General features: G+C 39.2%; 1 protein-coding gene and 1 non-coding gene across 4 annotated transcripts; both read right to left on the reverse strand.

The window, feature by feature from the left end:
* Positions 1 to 124: 124 nt before the first annotated feature.
* TRNAG-GCC (transfer RNA glycine (anticodon GCC)) lies at positions 125 to 195 on the reverse strand. Its single transcript has one exon. It is a non-coding gene; the product is annotated as a tRNA-Gly (tRNA).
* A 472-nt stretch (positions 196 to 667) lies between these two features.
* On the reverse strand, positions 668 to 24651 carry LATS1 (large tumor suppressor kinase 1). Of its 3 annotated transcripts, none has more exons than XM_063329282.1 (8): positions 24384 to 24646; positions 19154 to 19662; positions 15024 to 15159; positions 11593 to 13118; positions 7205 to 7787; positions 6009 to 6191; positions 5657 to 5763; positions 668 to 4628 (listed from the first exon to the last, which is right to left on the reverse strand). In XM_063329282.1, the coding sequence occupies exons 2-8, from the start codon at positions 19502 to 19504 to the stop codon at positions 4113 to 4115; spliced, it is 3402 nt and encodes a 1133-aa protein (XP_063185352.1). In that variant the 5' UTR covers positions 19505 to 19662; positions 24384 to 24646; the 3' UTR covers positions 668 to 4112. The 3 variants fall into 3 exon arrangements, 2 of the variants coding, with proteins under 2 accessions (XP_063185352.1, XP_063185351.1); XM_063329281.1 differs by having other exon boundaries at positions 15009 to 15159; XR_010070329.1 differs by lacking the exons at positions 668 to 4628; positions 5657 to 5763; positions 6009 to 6191 and adding an exon at positions 10399 to 10465 and having other exon boundaries at positions 7646 to 7787; positions 15009 to 15159; positions 24384 to 24651.
* Positions 24652 to 24659: the final 8 nt, after the last annotated feature.

The following is a 24659-nucleotide window of genomic DNA, read 5'->3' on the forward strand; positions in this document are numbered from 1 at the left end:
TATTACTGACAGCGCTGAGCTTTTTTTTTTTTTTTTAATTTTTAAAGGAGGAAAAAAAAAAAAAACCCAAAATAAAATATGGCGGAGGGTGGACGGAGAGAGAAAAAGGAAAAAAACAAACGCTTGCATTGGCCGGGAATCGAACCCGGGCCTCCCGCGTGGCAGGCGAGAATTCTACCACTGAACCACCAATGCGCGTACGTTGCAAAATCTGCGGCTCCGTCCCTCGAAGCTGAGGTGGACGCACTGCGCGTGCGCCGCCGCGGGCTTTCAAACGGTCGCGGCGGGGTGAGCCCGCCCCGCCGCGACCGTTTGAAAGCCCGCGGCGGCGGTTGAGGGGATGCCCAGCACGTAGCAACCCCCCCCCCCCGGCCTGTCGCGACAGAGGCGGGTGAGGGGCTTATCACGGTCGTGAGGAAAGGAGAGATGGTGAAGGCGAGTAAGCGGGCGCGTAATAAATGAACTGTTTAATTTGCTTCAGCGGAAGGGCGCGGCCGTCTGCGTGATTTAATCAGAGGAGCCAAAAAGAACCGACAGCCAGAAGACTATTTATCATACAAAAAAAAAAAAAAAAGACATTATATATATATATATACACACACAGAACAGATCTCTATATATCTAAATAGATATATGTAAATCAGTAAACTTGAATAGTGCCTTTATCAAGAGCATCTTAAGGCATTCAAACATTTTACTACGACATTGACCAAATTTATTATCTTTTTGTTTCAGCTGAATTAAAGCAAATGAAACACCAAAGACATCAGAAACCAAAGCCCATCTTGGGTGACAGCAGCATCACCTGAGAACCCAGCCCCTGCACTGCCTATTAGCTGAATAATGTTAAGAGGAGTCTAAATAAATCATTTAAATCATTCCCACTCACAGCTTCGCAACAGCAGATCAGTCAATCTCGTAGCAACTTTCTAGCTGTATATTCTATAGATTCTATTACAAGTTGAGGATAGAAAAGATACAGCTGGAGGGCCTGCCCTAGGACAGAATGCCACTGAATATCAAATAGTATTTACAGTACAGCTATAGGATTAGAGAACATTTTATAAATACCATTCATACGCGTACAAGGGCACATACAAGAGAAATTTATTTTCATGCTTGACAAAGTGAAAGTAACCTGGACTAAGACTTCCTGCAGAATTCCACAGCTGCTGGCTAGGAGCTCCTCTGCTCAACCGCCAGTACAAACCAATCCCTACCACCAGCCACCAGTGAAACGCCCACATTTGAAGCAGCAGCTATGAAGAACCTCAATAGACTCTGAATCTAGGTATGAAACATGAAGTTTCAAAACACAGGTAAGGCAGAGCATGTTGGAGCGCTGTGACAACGCTTACGTACAACTAACTTTCTCAGATAACTTGGACATCGCATTTTTGCAAGGAAATATATAATACTGCAGCATATAGGTGGCAAAATTCAAACAAGGTATATTACAGCTTCTAACACAAGATGCAAGAAGCATCTACCAAATTCTGAAGATGTGAGCCCTTCCTACATTGGTTTCAAAATGGTAAAATAATATTTAATATTTTAGTACTTGCACATGTGCTTAGAAGACTCAATAATTTCTTTTAATAAAAGCAACTGGTTTTGCCTGTATAGAACCGTGGTGCCTTTACAGGACTTTTATTATTATTAATTTTTTTACAGTGTTAGGCAGGAATATAACATAATACAATGCAGGCAGAGGAGAAATATACTCAGATAAAAAGGCAATTTTAACAGTCAATTTAATGAAGAATTGACATTATTTTCTCTGCACACTTCACAAATGGTAAGGCAGGCTTGATTAAATTACCTGTAACCAGTAATATATTATACTTTACTCCAAGACAAGTAGACCAGTTTTACTGGGATACTTACTATTAAGGAGGATAATCTTTAAAGGTTTATTTACATGGAAAACAATCCTTTTTACATAATATATAAAATGGAGTAGTTATACACTGCAGCCATTTTATAATATTTAAGCTAAATGAAATGAATCTTGAGCTATTCTATTTCAACAGCTGTGGAACAAGCAGACGGAACATGAACTGTTTAATTAAGCTACAAGCCCAATTTCATTATAGAAAGTAACTACCTGCTTGAGAAAACAATTTTCATAATCATCCTCTAACCATGGTAAGCACTTCACAGTAGAGGGGTGAACTTCCACAAATGTTTTCTTCTATGAAAAACTCTGTTTAAGAAGTTTCTGCGCTGCCAACCCTCTTTACTGCAGTTCACTCCTTCCTCAGTTATGCCAATAATTTTTTGGACCACATTAGAAACTAGATCACTCAAACGGACACGCTTACAAGAAAGACCTCCAAATGCTGAACACCAAGCATTTTTTTCACTGATCCAGTATTTATCCCAGTACTATAAACAGTTGCACTGGCACACAGAGAGACACTGAACTGGAGCACAGAACGGAAAGGAATGGTCAGAAGTGCACAAGAATTTCTTAACCATCTTGATGAGAAAAGCAAACTAATAACTCTTGTTTACTGCAAGAACAGCTATGAACACCAATTTCATGATGCTTAGATAGTCAACAATGCCAGCACAATGGCACAAATAATAATTTAAGAAAACAGTAATACTTACAGGCACATTGTTAGATTAGCCATTGGAATTCAATTCCAAGAAGGAGGAAGTGTTTTAAAAGACATGAAGTTTACTAAAAATAGTGCATTTTCTTTACCATTGCGTTAGCTTCAGGAGAAAGGAGCAGAGACACAAAAACCGTAATTCTTCCTGCCTCTCACCTGTAACTCCTGGTCTTGTCTCAGGGAAGCTACTTAGAGGGCTGCCCCCCTCCCTGCTGCCAGTAACCTCAACAGGCTCAGCACCCTCCCGCCACGAGACCCAAGGGGATGCCTGCTCACCTGCTGCGGGAAATTATGAGAATGGTCATGCAGAAGGCAGCAGACACAGACATAAGTTCCCAATTCTGTTCTGAACTGGGCTGTGAGAAACGGACCACTGAAACTGTATTGATGGCTCAGATGGACTGGGCATGACCTTGCTCCTCACTGCCTGTGTGTGTAACTAGGAGGAAAACTGTTAAAGCCAAGTGAAACTGGTCTCCACAACAACAATCTCAAAAGACATAATTTATAATCTTTCCCCATTACTACCTCAAACATATAATAAACTATTCTAAAATTTATTTTTCAAACTAAAAATTCCAACTAAAGCAGAACTGTACACACTTTACAGTTTGGTTGTAGTCAGAAAATTAAACTAGATTTCAGAAAGTGTTTTTCCTAAAGCTCTTTTCCTCTCCTTCTAAGACCATCAAGTTGTTTCTGAGCAAGCAGTCCTTCTGCTTTGAGAGTACCAGTCGCATGCTACAGCATTACTAATGTCAAATTCAATTACTATTTAATAAAATACTCATCATAATGCTTTATCATTTTACAGTCATACAATAGCCAAGATTGACACTTTCTTATTCCAAAGCTGAGAACTATGCCAATATCACAGCAGCTGGAAACATTTCACCAGACAGACGGTTCAGCTTTTCCAATACTATGAATAATTAGGCTAAATACAGTGAGAAGTGAGGGTACAGCAGCCTTTTTCTTTTTTTTTTTTTTCCTCTTCAGAAATGTATCAGAGAGCTTTATTACTGTAAAGTAGATTTTATATTTGGTCAATGCAAGGAAAAACTGTCATTAAAAATTCTGGAGCAGAGCGCTGTTTTCTAAAATTATTCAGTATATGTACAAATAGATACCAGGCATCATCTCAGGAAAAAAAAATAAAAAATCACTATTTCCTATTTTGAGTACTTAGAGTACAAAGAACTGATAATAAAATTCAAGTGATTTTTTTTTTCACCTAACATCAAATCTCTTCTAAATTAAACAATTAACAATGCTGGAATAAATTAATATTTAAGAAGGATTTCCCAATATTCTGGGGAAACAAAATGTACAGAGAGGGAAAGAGAAGACACAATTTCCTTAGTGTTTAAAAAAAAAAAAAAAGCGTGCACGCATTTACCCTAGCAATCTTCTCTCGGTTTTCAAGAGAAGAGACTTTCAAAAATTGCAGCTGCAAATAAGTTTATTTAGTTTTTAATCTTTATTCCCCTACTAAACATAAACCAGGTCACGATTTTGGATCCCTCTGCCTGCCTGGTCATCATCATCATCATCATCTGACTGCTGTTCTGAGTTTTGGGAACTACCATACTCATACTCAATGGGCTTTGGATTGTTGTATGGGTAGCCATTGTCATCAAAAAACCTTCGGAAGGTGAACTCATAAAAGGCATGTTCAGGATGTTTTCCATTTTTGTACCACCCATTAAGTGTATCATTTCTGTTCCCTTCCTTATCATCATCACTCCACAATTTATCTGGATCAACTGGATCAAAGTTTGATGTGTCCGTAGGATGAGCAATTTTGGGAATGTAGAAAGCAGACTGTCGTCGTAGATCGCTTGAAAAATCAATGGTTTTAAAAAATGGATGAGCTTTTATTTCATCTGCACCGTTTTTGCCTAAACGATCTTCTGGCCCTCGGCAGAGTTTAATAATAAGGTCGGAGGCCTCTGGAGTCAATTTAGCTTGAGGTGGAATATGAAGTGCAGTTTGCCAGTTGATAACCTTTAAAGCAAAAAGAGGTGTTATTTTATTTACAGTTTCATAAAAAGGAAAAAAAACAGTGAAAATTAAAAGAACAAAACAAACAAACAAAAAACCCCAGCAGCCACAAAGCAACCACTCAACACGTGTAAGTGTTTTCACACTAGAGAGGGGAAAATGTGAAGCTGCTCTTTCAGCAAATACAAGGAATATTTTGTCTGGAAATCTGGAAAGATCCAGGTAAAGTTTATTCACATTCCAGATCTAAACTAGAGTCTGGCACTGAATACCTCTGCTCTCAACCAACAAAGAAAGCATGAAAAACAGTGCCTGAAAATTGAGATTAGGCACATTGTTTACAACTTTAAAAAAGAGGGTAAGGCAAACAAATTTTGATTTATGTGATGCGCTGGGAAGAATAATTAAAAAAAAAAATCAATACTGCACTACGTTTGAGCCAACTAGTATCTTGCAGGCTGAATGCAGTTTTGTAAAAGTGGCACCTGCCATTGACTGCCCCATGGTTTCCCTGAAACAGCTGGGGCTCAGGAAGAAAGGGACCAGTGGCTCTGAGCCACCAGTGACCCTGAGCAGCCATGGTCATCTGCTGCTCCTCCACCTTTGCATGCACCTGCAGGTCCACCTGCAGACACATCACCAAAGGAAATCCTCTGCAGGGAAGCAGGCATAGAAACCAAGTGGTGGAAAAAGAATACCCAGATGCTGGAAGAGGAGAAGAAAAGAAAGCGAAATAATAACTGCACAGGTGCAGGAAGCGAAACTTTATAGCTGAGATCTGAAATGTGATTTTCAGTTGGCATGTTTATTGTATGACCAGCTAAAAGATATGAACGTGACCCTTGAAGTCCCTTTACAAATTAAGTGCATGGCCACAGTAATGTAAAGTTTAAAATCTTGTTAATTTATATAACATGTCTGAATAAAGCAGTATTCTCAAAAATCTCCTCCGATGCCTTTACAAATTAGAAAGACTATGTAAACTTCAAGCCTGCTTTTTCAGACTGTTAATACGATACTTTTAAAGTTACCTTCATTTGTGTTTCCAGTGGTGTTTGTGCCAGGAATGGAGGCTGCCCCACTAACATTTCAAAGAGAATTACTCCAACGCTCCACCAGTCACACAACTGTGTGTAACCTGAAATGAAGTCAAAACAAGGTAGTCAAAGCCTTAGTACAATTTTAATCTTGTACTTCTAAGAATAAAACAGGTTCACAAGAGAATTCTATTCAATATTTGTTTAAGATTTCCATATTAATAACCATTAATTTTTTTGTCACAATATTACATACTTGGGGAAAGTGGCAGTGTAAGGAAGGTGAAGCAAGCTACCTGAATATCAGTCACTCTGCAGCGAGATTACAGTGCTAAGAATGAATTACCTGTTCGTAACAATACTTCTGGCGCAATATAATTGGGTGTGCCCACAAGGGAATGGGCCAGACAGCGTTGATGCTGACGTGCAGCCCTTCGCTCAAGTGGCTTCAGCCGATCCCCACACCTGCAATTTGCTGGGTCTCCCCATTCATTGCTGAAATCCATACTGTCTTGACGTGCATGATCACCTATAATCAAGTGAGAAAGATGCCAAAAATGAGGAAGATTACTTTAGTTCTTAACTAGTACGAGATTTTATCTGTTAACATTTGTTGTTATAAGACAGAATCTGTTTCAATTTTAACACTCAGTTTGAGAGATAAGGTCATCAATATCAAGATTTTGACTTTTTGCTTATGATACCAAATACCAACTTTTGAGGACATTGTTTTTTTAAGTTAATTTTTGACATAACTACAAGAAAGTATTGAGTTTGACCTTTTCTGAGTTTTTCCTTAACACAGACACATTGGGGATACAGGGTGTATATTGTTCTTGCTCTTATGTAAACAGGAAACCCCCCAATATTTAAAGCATCAAAAAAGAAGATAAAATTTTAAATCTTCAACTTCTCTTCAGAGACTGTGTAACAGTCTGGCCTAAGAAACATGATATTTTGACAAAAACAAGTCAAAAGTAATTTAAAAATTGTTTTTGAAGATACATTTTTCTTTCTGCAAATTAAAAATACATTATTACAAAATCTGTATTTTATCACTCAGCTGTGAAATTTTATTTTGCTCTTTTTTTGCTGCTGCTTTGAGCAATCAAGTAAGATTTTTAAAAGCCTACTTAAATCTTTCTCAGAAATCAACAGGCTACACTAAAAGGAAGCACACGAGACACTCAGAACTTGGGGCGAGGTTTTCAAGAACAATTAAATTTAAAATATCAGTCCTATCTTCAAAATAGAGTTAGGGCTGTTGTCTATCTTGCTACTGCTGTGATTTTCTCTCCAAATTTCAGAAGCCACTAATGTGACAAACTTACAGCAGCATAGCTCATCATCAATGCTCACACTTACAAAGTCTAACTAAACGCTGCTTTCTAAAATTTGAGTGATGTGCAGGCATACTGTTAGATGCGTTATTATTCAGAAAGGAAGACAGCACAGTCATCTTTACACTCATTTATTATTTAATTCCTTACAAAAAATGACACATCAACAAAATAAAAAAGAAATCTTTTATATTTCTCTTACCACTCTGGTAGTATTTTGAATCGTGGGTCCATCGAAAACCTGTACAGAGCCCGAAGTCAGTCAATTTAATATGACCATCACGGTCTATCAAGATATTATCAGGTTTAATATCTCTGTGGATGAAGCCCATTTTATGAACACTTTCAACTGCACAGGTCAGTTCTGCTGTGTAGAACCGTGCCAGATTTTCTGGAAAGACACCCATTCTAATTAGGAGACTCATCATATCACCTCCTGGAATGTAGTCCATTACAAAGTACAAATTGTCCTTATCTTGGAATGAATAGTACAGGCGAACCACCCATTCATTATCAGCTTCTGCAAGGATATCCCGCTCAGCTTTAACATGAGCAACTTGATTTCTAAGCAATACATCTTTTTTCCTCAGAGTTTTTGTTGCATATAAAGCATTAGTATCCACTTTTCTTGCTAGGCAAACTTCTCCAAATGCACCAACTCCCAGGGTTTTAATTTTTACAAACATCGACTTGTCCATTTTAGCTCTTCTTAGCCGAATATAATTAGACTCTTTCTGGCACAACATTTTCCTCATTTGATCTCGGGCTTCAGGTGACAATCCAACCTGTGCAGCAAACAGAATTAAATACGAAGAGTGAATAGTACTCTTAATTTTTGGTGATCTTATAATTACAAGGCTTAGGTAAAGCAAACCAAATATTTATCTACAGCATGGGAAAAGGTTTTTGTTTTGCCTTTTTTTAAATTTACACATTAGGACTCTACGAAAACATATAGGAGTGATACAAAACAAAACGTGATCACTTTCAACAGCAAAATGCACGAGGTGCCATGCACCAGAAGGTTCTTGAGAAGGGAGTATGTTCTCAAGGACAGAAAGGGTAATTTACAAACTACTGATAAAACCCACTGCAAATAATACCTATCTGAGCAACAGCGTGCATCAACTCTCTCCCTCAGTCTCTTTGCAGAGCTAAAGGAAGCCAAGATGTGCCTAGTCGCCGAGGGCTAAACTAAGGAGCTACAGTGGGAAAGGCTCCCACTTTCTAGACTAGCTAGAGCAGAAGTCACTATGCTTCCTGACCACAACACTGGAATTTCAGTTACAGAAGGGAGTACACGACTATCTTGCACTTCCCTGTGTAGCTACACAAACCAGATCCACATGGCGCTGCTTCCCACTGTCCACCCACACCAAGCACCTGCCTCTGCCACAAGCCAAGACCTGATCTTCCCTCTTACCACATAACCCGCCTTCCTAACAGGACTTCAGTCACACTCTCTCTACTGCTCTCTGCTCTACATACCAACAAGTTGAGCAGAGCAATTTCATTGAAGTGCCTCACTCCTCCCCACGGTATCAGTTCTTGGCTCCCATCTGTGTACATATCCCTATCTTGAACGAACATCCCTGGTATTCTGGCCAACACCACTAGCATTCTGACAGCTGAAACACTCACAGGCCACACATAACTCATCACCTACAGCGTGGAAACCCTTATCTACAAGAACCACACAGAGCATTCTCATAGTATTCCAACCTGGGCTCCTCCTAGTGTATTTCTGCTGGCTTCAATCCCTTTAAAGTGTCATTCAATTCCTGTGCCATCCTTCTTGGCAAATTTCAGGTCCTGGAATCTGAATATCCCTTCTTTTTGGTTTTAATGTGAGCAGGATCTTTCTTCAATTTTTTTGTATTGTTTTCTCTGTGATGCTACACCCACATAGCTTTATGTACATTCTTTCTTTTGTTTTCTGTCAGCATTTTCAAAATCTTCTATGTTCCCTGTTTCGTAGCATCTCAATTATTTTATCTGCCTACCCGGCTTGAAATCACCATCCTACAGCAATGATTTCCAAGTTCAACCTAGAGTACATTTCCTTACTTTTTCCTGGATGTTCTGATCATAAAATTGAACATAGCCAAATCGAACACCTGCAAACATCACAACTGTTACTAAAGCACCATTCTAGAAGTTTTCAATTTCTTACTGTTACATCTTATCAATTCTTGATACCAAATCCTGCTGCTTCCACCTCCTTAATTTTTCAAATGTTTAAGATACTGTCCGCATAACAGTACTCAGGACCATCATCAGGCTTAGGTAACGACTAGTCAAGGCCTGTATAAACTGCATGTCACTAGATGATTTCTACTTCGCCCAACTTAACAACATAACTTGAAACAAAATATAACAGATGTGACTGAGAAAAAGGGCGAGATAAAAGATTAATTAGATATCATTCAGTATCTTAAAAATGCTTTCAGGATACTACACGTTACCTATTGAAGAAAATACCGTTAGAACACAGAAAATTTCTTACAGGCATCATAACAAAAATGGATCCAAAAGAGATGCAATTAGGAAAATGCATACAAAATGCTCACCTACTCAGACAAACTTCACAAGGAATATCAATTCAGTAAGATTTAAATGGGGAAGACTGTCTCAAATTTGAGAAAAAAATTTTGTCTACATCAGACAGGCAATATCTAGGACTGGGTAGCAGTAGCTTCAAAACTAGATGTGGGAAATAGGTTCAACCCCCTATTCTGAATCAAGAAATTGTTTTTCTCAACACATTACTGCAGGAATACCCAGGCACTGTCTTCCAGGACAGAAACATCTTAATTTTTCTGTGAATGAACATGCTTAAGGCACACTTCAATGCAGAAGGGGGGATTTTTTTAAGACTTACAAATGCCAAGAAGACATCTGAAGACCTGACTACCATAAGTAATGAGCTAATTTCCCTTTCTCCTTCTCATGAAGACCCAAAATATACTTCAGTATTGTGAGATTCCTCTCCTATACCCTGATGAAAAAGGAGAGGTCTGCTGCAGCACGACAGCCCATTTTCCACCCTTCAGCCTGTAATTAAACATCCCAGCTTTAAATCTAGTATAAATATTGTAAATTGCATTTCATGTAAGAAAAGACATTTACTAGGGTCCTTCAGATGCACAAGAAAAATATCAAGAAAAGTTGTATCAGTGCTTTCATATCAGTAATACTTATGCTTGCGACACTATGGAACACAACACAGTAGGAAGGGAAAGTGAAGTTTGCAAATCAACATTAATTATAATACATTTAAGTACTCAAAAACAGTAAAAATAAATTCATGCTTAATTTTGATGCAGGATTGCATGCAAAGCCCTCTAAAAAGGGATCATGCTATTCTTAATAAATACTGTTGCTCCAAAATCTTACGTGTCTACACAGGGATGGAGATTACAGAGTTCAGGAAAGCTTCCCACACCTTAACAGTTTAAATCAGCTGTTAGTGGAAGTGAAAAGGAAAGAGAGAAGACTAAGAATAAAGATCTAGAAAGAGTTCCAGGAAGAAATCTTGCTAACATTTACTTATTCATGATTAAGCAAACACTTACAAAACACTACAGCTTACAGTAAGAATTTTCAAAGAGTAAGAAAACATGGATTTATGAAACAGCACTTCAAGAAAGTGGCATAAACCAAATACATTCTTCCATAGAATATATTAAGAGGTACATGTCAAATTTGCAACAATTAAGAAATATATATAAGTAATACATCTCGAATTTCCATTTCTGCAAATCTTAATTCCACTACTTCTCACTATTTTCTCTTCTGAAATGACATATGTATACATCAGCCCCAGTTTTTACCTTTTTTTGTTTAGTAGAACACTGAAATCCCAGAAATAGACCACTGACTTCATGAGGGCACAAAGAAGTTGATTTTACATGTTTTTGTTGATGTATGTTTTTTATTATCCCTTTCAATTACCCCTTGTTTAAAGGAATACTCTTACAGCCTGGATTATAAAGTACTTAGGCAAAGGGTACCACGTCTCTTTCATGCTAAAAATGTAACTTTTAAATATTTTTTTTTATGTGAACTTAAAAAACCCTATCACTGCTGGAAATGAAGTGCAGAATGTAAAAGGTATTGCTGCTTGGGTGAGTATAAAAAACGCACTAACCAGACTACCTCTTGTCCCTGCTTTGCTACTTGTACCTGCAGTGTTTATTTTAAAAAACTAAAAATATTTTTAAATCATTAAAATATTGCATATTACTCACGCAAAAATCAGGATAAAATAGAACCCATAACAAAAACCTATGAGCCATGTAGTTAAATCTCAGTTCATGCAACAATGATTTTGTTTCTCCTGCCTTATCATACATGAGCCAGATGAACTACACGCAAAATCTTACTTAGAAAAAATTAATATCTAAGAAGACAATGGAATACATAAACAAAGCAATGAAGACTTTGCCACATCTCAAACACAAAAACTAAAAATAGACTTCAATACCACAATATACCACAATGTTCTAATTATCTGTACTATTTAAACATATTTCTTAAAATTAATACAGGAAATGTTCTAGTCATAGATTTAGAAAGAAGAAAGTTTACCCGCATCATTTCATTCTCTAGTTGTTTTTTCCGATGCAAACGCTGCTGATGTGACTTAAGTATATTCTCCACGTGCTGCTCCATGAAGAATTTAAAGGCCTGAGGGGAATAGCTTTGAATGCGAGACTCTCTTCTTTCTTCGTCTTTCTTGTTTTTTCTAACAGGAACAGGTGATGTTGTAATTTGTTTCTTTTCTTTATCTGTTGAATCAACACATTCATAATTCTTTTCATTCTCATCCTCCTTGGATAAAATAGGTAATTCCTCCTTGTTGATCTTGGGTCCCGTCTCATACAGATTGACAGAGGCATTCTGGTGTAACAGGTGTTTTGGGTAAGGTGGTGGTGGACCCTGGTAATTTGGAGCCTCTGAAACAGGAGACATAACTGCCATATTTGTAGATGGACTCTCAGAGAAGGGAATGGTCTGAACGGTTTGCACTGGCTGTGGCATCCAGGAAGGGTGAGTGGGCGCTAAGGCAGTCTGTAGCTCTGGTTTTAACACACGCATACTTTTTACCGGTTGCTGAATGGGAGCTGGCGTTATAGCTGTTACTGTCGTAGCCGAAGGCTGAGAGCTGCTAGAGTGACTCTGCCTGTTTCCATGATGGCTGTTGAAAGAATTTGACCGTACGGGAACATTGGGTTGCCATGTAGGCATGTCGTGCCCATTGCCAGGTGATGACTGTGGTTGCACAGGGGAGGGCTGTGACCAGGACGCTGGTATTCCAGCTACATTTGTATTATAAAGTTCCATGTTGTGACTATTTCTATTTGGCACCATCATTGCCTGAGGAAGATTCCCATTAGTGTACGCTGAAGGAGGAGCAGATCCTCCTGCCTGCATCTGTAGTGCTGTGGGACTTTGCCTGTTAGTTGGATTCATGGGGTATGGGGGTGGCTGGCGACTCACTGAGTTCCCAGACACCACATTCTGGTGAACTATGAATTCTGTCTGACAATTGCCATTCTGCATTCCAGCTCTTCCTGAGGGAAAGCTAAATTTGCTGTTGGCAGAACTCTGCATGATTATTGGTTGCCTGCCAATGGGGACAGCGCTCATACCTCTCTGACCCTGTGTGGAAGAATTTATGGGTGGGGGATTCATAGGTGGAGGTGGGTAACCATCCTGCCATGCTCCTGGTGGCACTGGAGAAATACGGGAGATCACATATTCCATGTTTCCAGAGTAACGCTTTGTTTGAGAGTTTGGTTCCCAGGAAGGAGGTGGAGGAGTAGTTCCCCTTGGAGGGGGTGTCTGTCCTCGAGGAGGTGGAGGAGGAGGAGTGACACTCCTTATCTGTGGTAGAGGTGGGGGATTCACTCTTTGTCCATTGCCAGGATGAGCCTGAGCAAACGCCGCAATGCCAGATCCAGATAACGGCCTTCCTACATCAGGCTGAGAGCTGGGACTTTCTGAGCGATAAACTACACCATCTCCCAGGGAAGGGCCATGCCGCTGAGGAACCAAGGACTCCTTAGAACCCTTCCAGCTCTGCTTGCGGTTAACCGATTGCTGTACAGTCCCTGGTTTTACAACAAGAAAACACAGCATTTATAGTATTAGAAATTATTTCTATTTACTGCTTCGAATATTTTATTCTTCTGCATTAATTACTACAGAAATAGGACAGGAATTCTCTGACATAGCATAATCCACTGTACTTCACATGAAAAAATTATCTGTAACTATTAATACACAGCATGCTATGACAATATGCTCAGTACACAGCCTAAGAGCAAAAAAATGCAATGAAACTATAGTATCACAGTTTTTTGAAATCACTTCTCTGAAGACGCATTTTGCTTCAATTACTGATGCACTCGACTAGTAATTAAAAAAAGGGTAATATGCAAAATTATTAGGCACACCATGTATTTTAAATCATGCACACAAACAACTCTCAGCAGAGATGTTCAGTACAAATGCAAAAAAGCAACAGCACAGAAAACTGCGTTTAGTCACGTTGCTATTCCTTCCAGTTTAACACTTACAAAACACTTAGTGTTCTTAAACCAAAATTTAACTGAATGCTGTAAAATCAAAGAGCCTGCTTACGCCCCTGTATGCATACAGTTCATCCAAACTTGTTATATTCCTTGCATGCAACATTTGATTAAGTACTTTAATTTTAAAAGTTATGTATTTATGAGTAGAAGTGTTGCATAGAGGTAAGAATTAAAACTGTATGAAAGCAAAACTTATAGAGCCAAACTCTACAGTATATTTACTTCATAGACATTATTTTGCATCATATAAACAAGGTAACATGCAAGGAACTGATAATGCATGTAGTCTTGGGGTTTCTACAATGTTATTACTGAGATACTTGTAAACACATACAATACTGTAACTGCTGAAAGTTACTGTATCTTCAGTAAAAGAACGTGTTAATTTTTATATCTTTGTAAGTAACAATGAAAATCATGGCTAAATGGTGGCATTTAGCTAGCAGCTTCATACAAGCACTGACTAAGCCTGCTTCAGAGACTAAATGAAAAGAATACTGTACTTTGCTACTCCTAACTACTAACTTCTCCTCATACCTATCTGGTCAATTTAAAATGTAACTTTACAGTGCTAGCAGCTCAGCACTCAACTTTGGTCAAATGAGAGTTCAGTATTTTTGCTGCGTTTGAAAGGTACCGTTTGTTTAGGTCTATGCTACTAAAACCTGTTAAAAAAAGAAAAGCATCAAGATGTATTAAAAAATGTACTTGCATGTGTTAAGAGACCAATAATAGCAAGTGGCAAAATTGTGACTCTGTTGCTACTAAAGGTATAGTCTGGCCCTCAACATCTATGAAAACCAGGAAGTCTGCCTTAAAAACTGTACAAACAAAATCTGGAACCAAGCAAGAAATTAAGCAGAGAGAGGGATCCTTAAACAGGACATCATAAAATACAGATACTGTAGCCATACGACATATGAATATATATACACACACATACATATAATATATATACACACAAAAATACACACACATACATAGTGCTGCTGTGTGGGACAGTGTGCAAAGACAGACAAAAAATCAAATAAGAATTCAGTGCTCATGGATGACTTCTAAATGGCACCCGACACCAAGAATAAAATATGGGCATTACACACCAATAAGGGACAAAAATTACTAAAATAAGATCCAAGTGCCATTCCTTGTATAAAATGCTTACATACAATACTAAACCCATGCATTATAAAAATAAACATTTAAGAAATCCATGTCAAATGCACCTATCTTTCAGAAAAATTACATTATATACTTTACATGCTATTTTTAAAAGCAAAAAAAAAAAACCTGTATCTCACCATCTCCTCTGTTCTATTGTGAGCACATGACGGAGGAGTTTGCTGTTTTGTATTTTTCACCTGTAAGAATGCACTCGTTGAGTTACCGAGTTACCATGGATACACCTACCTGGTGGTTTCATACCTGCGTTTACAGGTCTTGCTGCTGCTGCAACCATCTGCTCCCGACGAGGATCCTGGTAGCTCATTTTACTGATAAATTCAATGGCAGCTTCTATACTCCGGTTGTTAGTTTGTCTAAGAGCTTGTATAACCATATCCTAAAGAGAAAAATCATATACAAAAAATAATTTACAAGAAAATGGCAAAACTAACAAAAGTCATGGTTATTTAGCCAAATACCCACCAGTAATTTTACCAAAGTACATAACTGATTGCTGTCAATCTATTTAAAACTAATTTTAAAATGTTTTCTCCACAACAGATCCTCTGAAACACTAATACAGTTTGGATCTTCAGGAAAAAAAGTTAACTTGTTGAAGCACGGTAGTTTGATGTAAATTGCATCATCTTGCTATTTGTACAAACAGTTTGCTTATATAAGCATTTATTACTGATACACACTCCCCACGTAACAGCTTGTTACATGACGACCAGAGGTCCCTTCCAACCGAAGTTATTCTGTGAAAGATATCCTAATGTGAAATGCAGAACTGCGGTTTTTGCTCATTTTCCTTCAACTCAGCATGACTTTTTGTCAACAAATATCCATTAGTTTCTCCCTAGGAATTCTTCCTGATAAACACATTATTGTCAGAAATTCTATTATTTTTGTGGTAGATTTAGGCTCTGTGTTCTTAGCGATCCAAACACAAGTTTTGATCCGATGGCCAATCCCAGCTCTGTCAACGGAAAATGTATGATGGACCAGGTTTTTTTCCACTGACTTGGATGAGATTAAGGTCAAGCAACAGAAGCAGAATTCCAGAGATGGTTAAAAGTCAGGCACTGCTCTCCCAGTTATATTGATGGAATTTATGCAGCTGACTCAACAAGTTTGAAACAAATCAACAGCGTAACTCCCTATAATTAAGCACACTGTCTTTAGTGATTTTTTATGGCCATACTTTGTCATACTGAAGCAATTCTTTCAGTTCGCATTACGTTTGAACAGGTTACCTACATATAGCAGCATTCACCTCCTACTAAAATCAACATGGCACAACAAAGAGGGCTTAGAGGGGAAGCAGTCCATATCAATTTCAAATTTAAACCCACTTTTATACTTTGACCATGCCTGTGTACGTTTTTAACACCACAAACATACAAAACTACATACAGCCTTCAGACACAATAATAAATTCAGTGAACAAAGCAGAATCCTAAAAAAGAATTTTAAAATAAATAAAAAATACATATAACGACATCATCACAACCTTTACAGACCAGCTGACATTGTTGGAAAAAGCAGACACAACTTGTGATCTCGTAGCTCTTTCATGAGACAGTTCTGTCTGCAACACTTCTACTGTTATAGACAAGACTGACCTGTTACAAAGACCTACATTCTCAGCACCAGTATGCTATTTGATCATCGTGTAAGCAGAAGGTTAAGTTGTCCAGAGTATTTAATTTCCAATTTGAATATACTTTTATAGGACCATAGGATTCGTTTTTACCTGTGGACTTTAATTTTCTTCTTAATCGGTTTCAAAACCAATTTTACTGTCTTTTTAGGCAAGTAATTCTACAATACAGAAACCTAATTCTACAAGTTCACATCACCAAGCCATAAAGACACATAGAATCTCAAAGTACAGAACAAGCAATATTTTTAAGAGATGAAGTTTAGTTCCCTCTCCACTACTGGACGACCCGAGTAAGAGCCAAAGGATCTCTCTCCCCTGTAGCTGAAGAACAAAATACTTGGTCACCTATGTGACATGAAGTATTCAATGTCTTGAAGAGTATCACCTTACACAGAACGTGAGGACTGAACTTGAATCCTAATAAGCAAGAGATCTCCCCTGTAAGCTATTTAGGATTTTTTTAAAAAACAAAAAGCAACAAGCACAATGAACTGCATTGTCCCATAATTACTATACATACATATTACTATCTATATACAGAGTATATATATACACACACCTGATACTGATTGATATCTATCTATATGTTCAGCTTTAACCGTGATACTACCTACTCCCTGAAGGAGGGGGGAAATAACCAGAATGTTTGTGACATTCAATATATTTTAAAAAAACCCGAAAAGTTAAAAATAAATTCATTATGTTTCCAAACTTCAAGCAGTGACTGAGTCACCAAGCAACAACTTGTCAATATGGCAAAGAGACAAATTTGTATTGTTACTTTAAATCCATTTTCAACAACTTAATGAAATGTCATTAAAAGCTGAGATGAGGAAACACTGCTCATATAACTAGGTCGCAATCAGAGCAAATTAAAACAAAAAATGGACTTGGTACCTAGCAGTTATAGTCAGACTCTACTACAGACATTACTAGGTAGGTTAATCTCTACAGAAAGCAAGTAATGCACCCGAGATCACGAAATTAAAAAGTTCTACACATGATCTGGTAAATCACAAACATGCCTAATGGAAGTTGGAAACAGCCCAGACCAGCCGCTTACACCTGGCCAACACACCCCAGCTATGATCCAGCCCATAAAACAATCCCAGCTCAAAACACATTCTGATTTCATTCCTACTTGCTACTCGAATACCCCTACCAAGGAAAATGCCTTCCTACTTCAGCTGTATCTGTTCCTGGTGGCGTTCACAGGCCAAAGCCATATGGACTATTGTGGCAACCCAGCTGTGGCTTAACACATGGCAGAAACGGCTGACACTGGCATTCTGCCTGAAAAAAGGTCCATATAATCACAAGTGTCCTGGGAATTCTTAGTGTTGTATCCAAGAACAAAAGGTAGGAGTAAAAGGCTTGAACATACAAAGGATACAACAAAAATACCAAATTCAAGATACCTTTTTACTTTATTAGCCAGCCACATACTATCATTCAGCTTACAAAAAGTGACTGCGGGTTCAATCTGGAAAAATGCATCTGAGAACTGATCTACTTTAAATAAAAGAAAAGAAAAAAAAAAAACAACAAAAAAATGAACCTCAGCAACAAACCACAGAGCAGGAGCAAATTGTTACAAAATCATTTATCATTATAAAAGCCTTCCACTCTTACTGAAAAGACAGCCTGGACTGTGTATCTGAGCAAGTGAAATGGACACAAAAAACCCACTCTTGGTAGAGGTGAGCTTCTGTAAATACCGAAGCTTCACAGCCAGCAGAGCTCGTGAGCTGGTCACTACTGCAACCAGTCCACTCCTGTAAAGGCAACCCCTGTTGTCCTTCTGCGCCTTTTTCCTTTGGAAAGATGAGTGGTTTGCTACCTTTTATTTAAAGCTGCTTTTGTACTCAGGTTTACAGAGAAGGCATGAAAACAGGTGTAATTTACTTTGACATGCAAGTCCCAGTAAAAACACGGGAGCTGTAACTGTATGCATTTTTTATTCCTGAAAACCACATTTTAGACTCCCTTCACTTATTAAAATGAACGAATGGAAATAAGTTTAGTCAATAATTTAAAAATAAGTAAATCAAACAATTATTTAGTTCCCTGTTTTTATAATGAAAACAACAGCGGAATTAATTACTTATGACGAAGATTTTCAAGAGACTTGACATTTTTGTCTTGAGAATATACCACAGAGAAGACACCCCGCAACTAGTTTTGTCAGGTATTTCGTTATTTTATCTGTATTTGACAAAGACCATAAATAAGGATAGCCAAATTTCTTTCTCCACGAAGTTTGAGTTTCTACTAGCCAGATATGTAAACAGCTCATTAAAATTAAATTCTGAAATATTTGGTACTGCCTTTCAATTTAAAATGGCCATATTTTAATTGAGCACAATCCAAAATTCCGTTGCATATCAGAGGCAAAATCCATGTTCTAGAGTGCCCAGTTCTCTCTGCCTAAAATTACATAATTAAAACAACCTGCCCTTACCACATAAGAATAAACCACACAATATGCTTAAAAAAGAAAAAAACAAAAACCAAAAAAAGCCAAGCATCTCTAAATCCTCCTATTCCTCCTCTTCATTCCACACTATTACCAGTTTCACGTCGTAATTAGAAACTTACCAGATATTGAAAAATCTATTTTGCTTATCATATGCTGTTCAAACATTCCATGATCAACACCCCCTCCAACATGCACTAATAGTTTATAGTTAGCAGAACACCAAATCTTGAAAATAAAACATTTCACCTCATCAAAGCCAGCAGCTTGTAAGTCTTGCAGCATTTGTCGATTAACTTCTGATGTTCCTTTGACAGCTGAGGTTGTTTCATTTGCAAAAGGCAGAAGGGAGTTTCTTATCTCCTGCAAAACTTTATGATATGTTACGAATTTGGGGGGATTTCGGCCTTGCCTAGGATCTTCAGATAACATTTTGCCCATGCTGTGATCAGCTTTAGCAGCATCTGAGGGTTTAGGTAAATTCCTGAGGCTTTCTCGTATTTCCTGTAGCATCTGCTGGCTGCTGCCAGTATAGTTACTGGCAGGAAACGTCTTAGGCCTCATCTGTCTATAACCTTCTGGCTTCTCACTTCTCTTCATGAAAACATGTATATATGCAACCTCCACCAAGGACTCGCGCACACCAAAATTCAAGGAAGACTGGCTGGTAGTTTCAGAACTTGCGAAAGCAGTGTGTCTTCACTGTGAAACTGGGGTTCCTGTAGTGCTGGAGCTTGCCACAACCCAAAACAGCTATCCTGTTAACAACAAAAAAAGATCTCATTATACATACAGCAGTAAAAAAAAGTTCACAATGCAGCATCGGTGGCAGTGAAATGTTCACATGCAGCACTGCCTTCACAGTTATTAAAAGCACACTAAGCAACTTCTTCAGGCAGTCTTTACCCAATCTAAATTATAAACCATGCTGGGCTTCTAACAGTCTGTTAACAAAAATGTTTTAGGTGCCTCAGGTCCGAATAGCCCTGAATTGCAAAGGATGTGGACAGAGTAAAGAGGAACTCAGCGTGGTGGACAAAGCTTCCAAGAGCAGATATGAACTGCTGTGTGCGCTACCCCATCACAGCTTCTTCGCCTTCCCTCTCTGCTAGGTGCTACCTCCCTTCACCACCCACCTTCTGTCCATCAACACAGTTTTAGCTGAAGGTGCTGACTCAACTCTCCGGTTAGCTAGGATATGGACCAGATAAAATTCTGACATCAAGCTCCACAAACAGATGGAAGTGAGAAGTACAAAGTACACCAGTGAGAGTATATAATTACCATGATTTTATCCATTCTTTAGCAGTCACACACGTAAAAAATAAACACTTGCCTAGATCATCGTATGCAACACTATGATTTCTTGTACCATCTGTCATTTAATCCCATTTAAGGGTTCAGTTTTCCAAGGCTGTCACAGTCTCTTAGCTCAAGTCGCCTTGAACCAGTCTTTGTCAATAGTTAAGTGAGTTTTAAGTTTATTTTATATAAGGGAGGATGAGAGCAGGGGGGAAAAGAAAGCAAAGAAAATTTAACCAAACTTTTTTACTGTAAAATTGTTTAACAACTCAAGCATCAAATTCACCGAAAGCATAGCTGTGACATTTGGTAAGGGAAACAGAACTTTCTGCCAAAAACAAATAAATAACATTTGCATTTTGAAGGAGCTGACTCATCAGAGAAGAACCCTGTATCTGCAGAGAACTCAAATCCCTGCATTCGTGCTGCGCACTAGTTAGCACTGTAACTACTGTCACTGGTACGGTAAAGGATATAGCAACTAAAGTGAAACATTGAAGAAGTTACAGAGCATTCACCTCTTTACAGTATCATGAAATATAACTCTTGCAGCCTCTACTGCTCCACAGAGGAAGATCAGTTACAAAGATAGCACAAGATACAAAAATTCCATATTTTAGCACTGTCTTTTCTTTAGAGGCAACTAGAAGGATGGTAAAGCTCAACTCACACTGTTCCTTTACTATAATGCAATGTCTAACAGTAGCTATACTAAAATGTTCTTATTCTTGTTTCTGTTTCACAAAATGTTAAAAATTTGCATTTCTAGTTTTATGAAGGATTATTTTTGAGGATTCAGATGTCTGTAACCATCTTTTGTCTCTTAAATAAGGAGTGTGTTGATAAGCGTTTCTTGTATTAGAGATGAATTAAACAGGTGTTTAAGCTTTACACAGTATACATAAAACTCACTCTTCTTCATCCAGGCTTCACTTCTACAGTATTTGCACTGTCATAAACCAATTAACAATTCAGTTATTGAGGAAGAATAGAACAAAAAGTTAATAGGAAAAAGAACCCTCTAATACACATGCAAATTATATGAATTAAATACACATGCTACCCATATATGAATAAAACCTGAAAGCTTGAAGTAATACGTAAATAAGGACTGTGAAAAGAAACACAAGGGACACCCACTTAATCCCATTCTCCTTGGAGAACCACTTAAGAAATAATGTAATTTCTCTAATGAAACTATCTAAATCTCAGGTACTATAACTGCACTCACCAGTTTTCTTTGCCCTGAGATAGGTTTGAAACCTTAAATAAATGTAATTTGGTAGTTATATTAAAGCTTTTTCCTGCAGTCTGATAGTATACAATTCTTCAGTGCTCACTGAATAAGGGAAAGATCATCAGACTTGTAGGTGAATTTTAATAATAAACAGTGAAGTTCTGCTCAAAGTATTAAGAAATCTAGATTCAGCAGAAAGTACAGCATGAGAGCAATTAAAACATAATTTAATTTTAGCCACTTTCAAAATCTTTTTCAAAACATGCCATATTTAAGACCAAAATACTTTGTTAAAAACACTCTTTCCAAAGAAAATGGAGTTACTATATTTAGACCATTTTACTGGTTTTGCTACAGATGTCCCCCTTCTTTCCAAGGGACCTGCTTCAAAAACCACATGTGCTGGATACCCAAGTGCGAGGATATATGCTAATAACACTTGAAAGAATCACCTCCTCCGGAAAAGTGAAACCTCTAGCAGAAACTCATCCCAAAACGTAGGACAACAAGGCTAAATATCTTACAGTCTTAGTAATCTAGATTACTTGTTCAAATTCAATCAAAATTAGGAGTAATGACTAGTTCAGCACTGGCAGGGTAATCTAGATAAAACAGTTGGTATTGATCTTGTGTCACACATATACCAATGACAGAAGAAAAAAATGTCCATACGTGAGCTATTCTTTTTAAGAAGTTCCAAAGGCCTGGAATTCTGGAGAAAACAGTTGTTTTGCACCTATGTATTTTACAATAATTTAATCTGGCATTTCACTTTATGGTTACACCACGGGTATCTGAGATAAACAAAGGTAACAGCCCCAAGAGAAATCAAGGTTAAATTAACAGGACACTTAAACCATAAATCAGGAGACCTAGAGTCTACCACCTGAGGAGGAAGGGGGGGAAAGCAGCTGGTGCTCCCATTTCTTAGGTGCAAAACTGAGATAATTGTATTTGCTGGCAACTGCAGCATAACAGGATATGGACTAATCAGTCTTGGAAAATAAAGCCAGACTTTCACATAAATTTGCAGCAGAAGCAGAGCTTTACCAGTGTAAACCAGCCAGTCTACTTATCTGCCACCACTTACTAGCACCAGCATAATTGTTTGCAAGGCCACACAGAGCAAATCAAGCTAAGGAACTTACCCAAATAAACAGTAACTTTTTTTGGTGGGTTGTTTCTTTTGGCAGCAGTGATGGGTACCAGCAGTTTGATGTGTATGTGAAACTACAGTCTTAATTGCTCAGAAACCGAATTCAATTGGTTCTCCAGTTTAATGAAGTACAAGAAAGCAAGCATTACTACAATTCACCTTGCTTTACATATGAATCTCAAAATTTAGAAGTCACCTCCTCGTATAGACATTTGTACACATTTTAAAGCAAGAAACTTTTGACTGTTCAGTAAGAAACCTATCTCAGTTTTGTACTTCTAACTAGCAAACACCAACTGTATCCATGGGAACTGGCATCTATTCCTCCTTGCAGTTTTCTGTCATTAAATGTAAATGATATATCTGTCCGTTAATGCAGCTGTTTCTGCTGATGAAGTTCTCCACTTCCCTAAAGGAGTTAAAAAAATAGTTTTTAATTTCTTTTCAAAATATGGAGAGTATTTTCCTCTACAGGTCAAACTGTAAGAAAAAAAAAATACTTGTCTTTCTACAGTACAATCGTGAAAGATCTGACTTAAAAACAGGCATTTGAATGAGAATGCAGAATGGTTGCATGCAACTGTCAATGACTTCCAAGTTTTTCTGGGCAAAAAACCACACAGCCTTTTAATAGATATGTAACACTTCTTATCTCCCAAAGTTTTGAACATACTTTTAAATACTTGTATTACCCATTAAGTATTGAACGCTACATATTAATCTATTTTGACTCCCTCTCTCATGCACCTATTCTAATAACTTATTTTACACATAATCACAACACTTTATCACTAGCAAAAAAAAAAAAAAACAACAAAACAATCAAGAATTTGGGAGACATAAAATTAAGTTTGATGGGGCATGGTTCAAACCAACAAAAGGAAGCTGTTCTTCAGATAACAAGTCATTGAGCTGCAAAGCAGTCTGGGAGAGGATGCATTTCCAGTGCTAAAAGTTTCCATAGCACGAGGAGAAAACCGGACCCTGAAATTAGTATATAAACACAACTACATAGGGTCGGGGAAGACTGAGCTGGAAATGACCAGAGGCTAGCTGAAAACTGGGACCATTGTGCATTCACTCCACTTGTTTCCGTTCTTACGCTCTGCGATCTCCTTCAACGGGATACAGCTCTTCTTACGCACAAACGTATTCTCGGTTATTCTCGGTAGCAGCAGTAAGTATTTCCAGTGCACAGAAGAGACATCGTTATGGCTACAAGCAGGACAGCCGCTCAGGACCAGAGTGTAACCTGTCCCAGCACCGACAGGTCCTACAGCACGGCGGGACCCGGAGGGTTTCAGCGCCGGGATGAGTGCTGGGCACACGACAGCCACGACCGTCCCGACTCCATCCCGCCACACCGGGACACCTGCGCAGCTGTGGCCGGCCAGCCCCAGGCCCCGACCCGAGCTCGGCCTTGTGCTGCGCTACCGGCTCCCCCCGCGCCGGCCGGCGGGACGATGGCGGCCGAGCACCACCGCGGGGGCGGCGGGACCCTCGCCCGGCGGCGGCGCAAGAGCCCAACCGGCCCCGCCGCTTCTCCCCGGGGAACCGTTCCCCGGCGAGCGAGAAGACGCCTTGGGAGGCGCCAACCTCCGGCGGGGGAACCGGAGCCGGCACTGTCTTACGCGGCCGCGTCCCACCCGCTCACGGCGGGGCGAGAAGGGCCCAGGACTCCCCGGTCAGCCGTGAAGGAGAGAGCTCGTTACCGTCCCCACGCCGCGGCCGCGCCTCGGCCTCTCACCGCCCCCCCCTCCGCCACCGCGGCACAGCGGACCTACCTGCGGCGAGAAGGCGGTGGCAGCGGCGGCAGCGCCCCGGGCCCGGGCGTTGGCGCCCGGAGCTCGGCCCCGCCCGCGCGGCGACGACGACGACCGCCGCGGCCCTCCGCGATACCGGCAGCGGCTCCTCGGTCCTCGGTGCCTCCGCCAGCGCCCGCCCCTGCCGCCAGGGGCCTCTCAGTTCGGCGCCGCCATTTTGTCGGTGTCTCCGCCGCGGAGGGCTTCCCGGATATGGGCAGCTCCCGGCCTGCCCCGCGCGCCCGGCGCTCCCCCCGC

The sequence above is a fragment of the Chroicocephalus ridibundus genome, chromosome 3, assembly GCF_963924245.1.
Source record: "Chroicocephalus ridibundus chromosome 3, bChrRid1.1, whole genome shotgun sequence".
In the NCBI taxonomy this organism is placed as follows: Eukaryota; Metazoa; Chordata; class Aves; order Charadriiformes; family Laridae; genus Chroicocephalus; species Chroicocephalus ridibundus.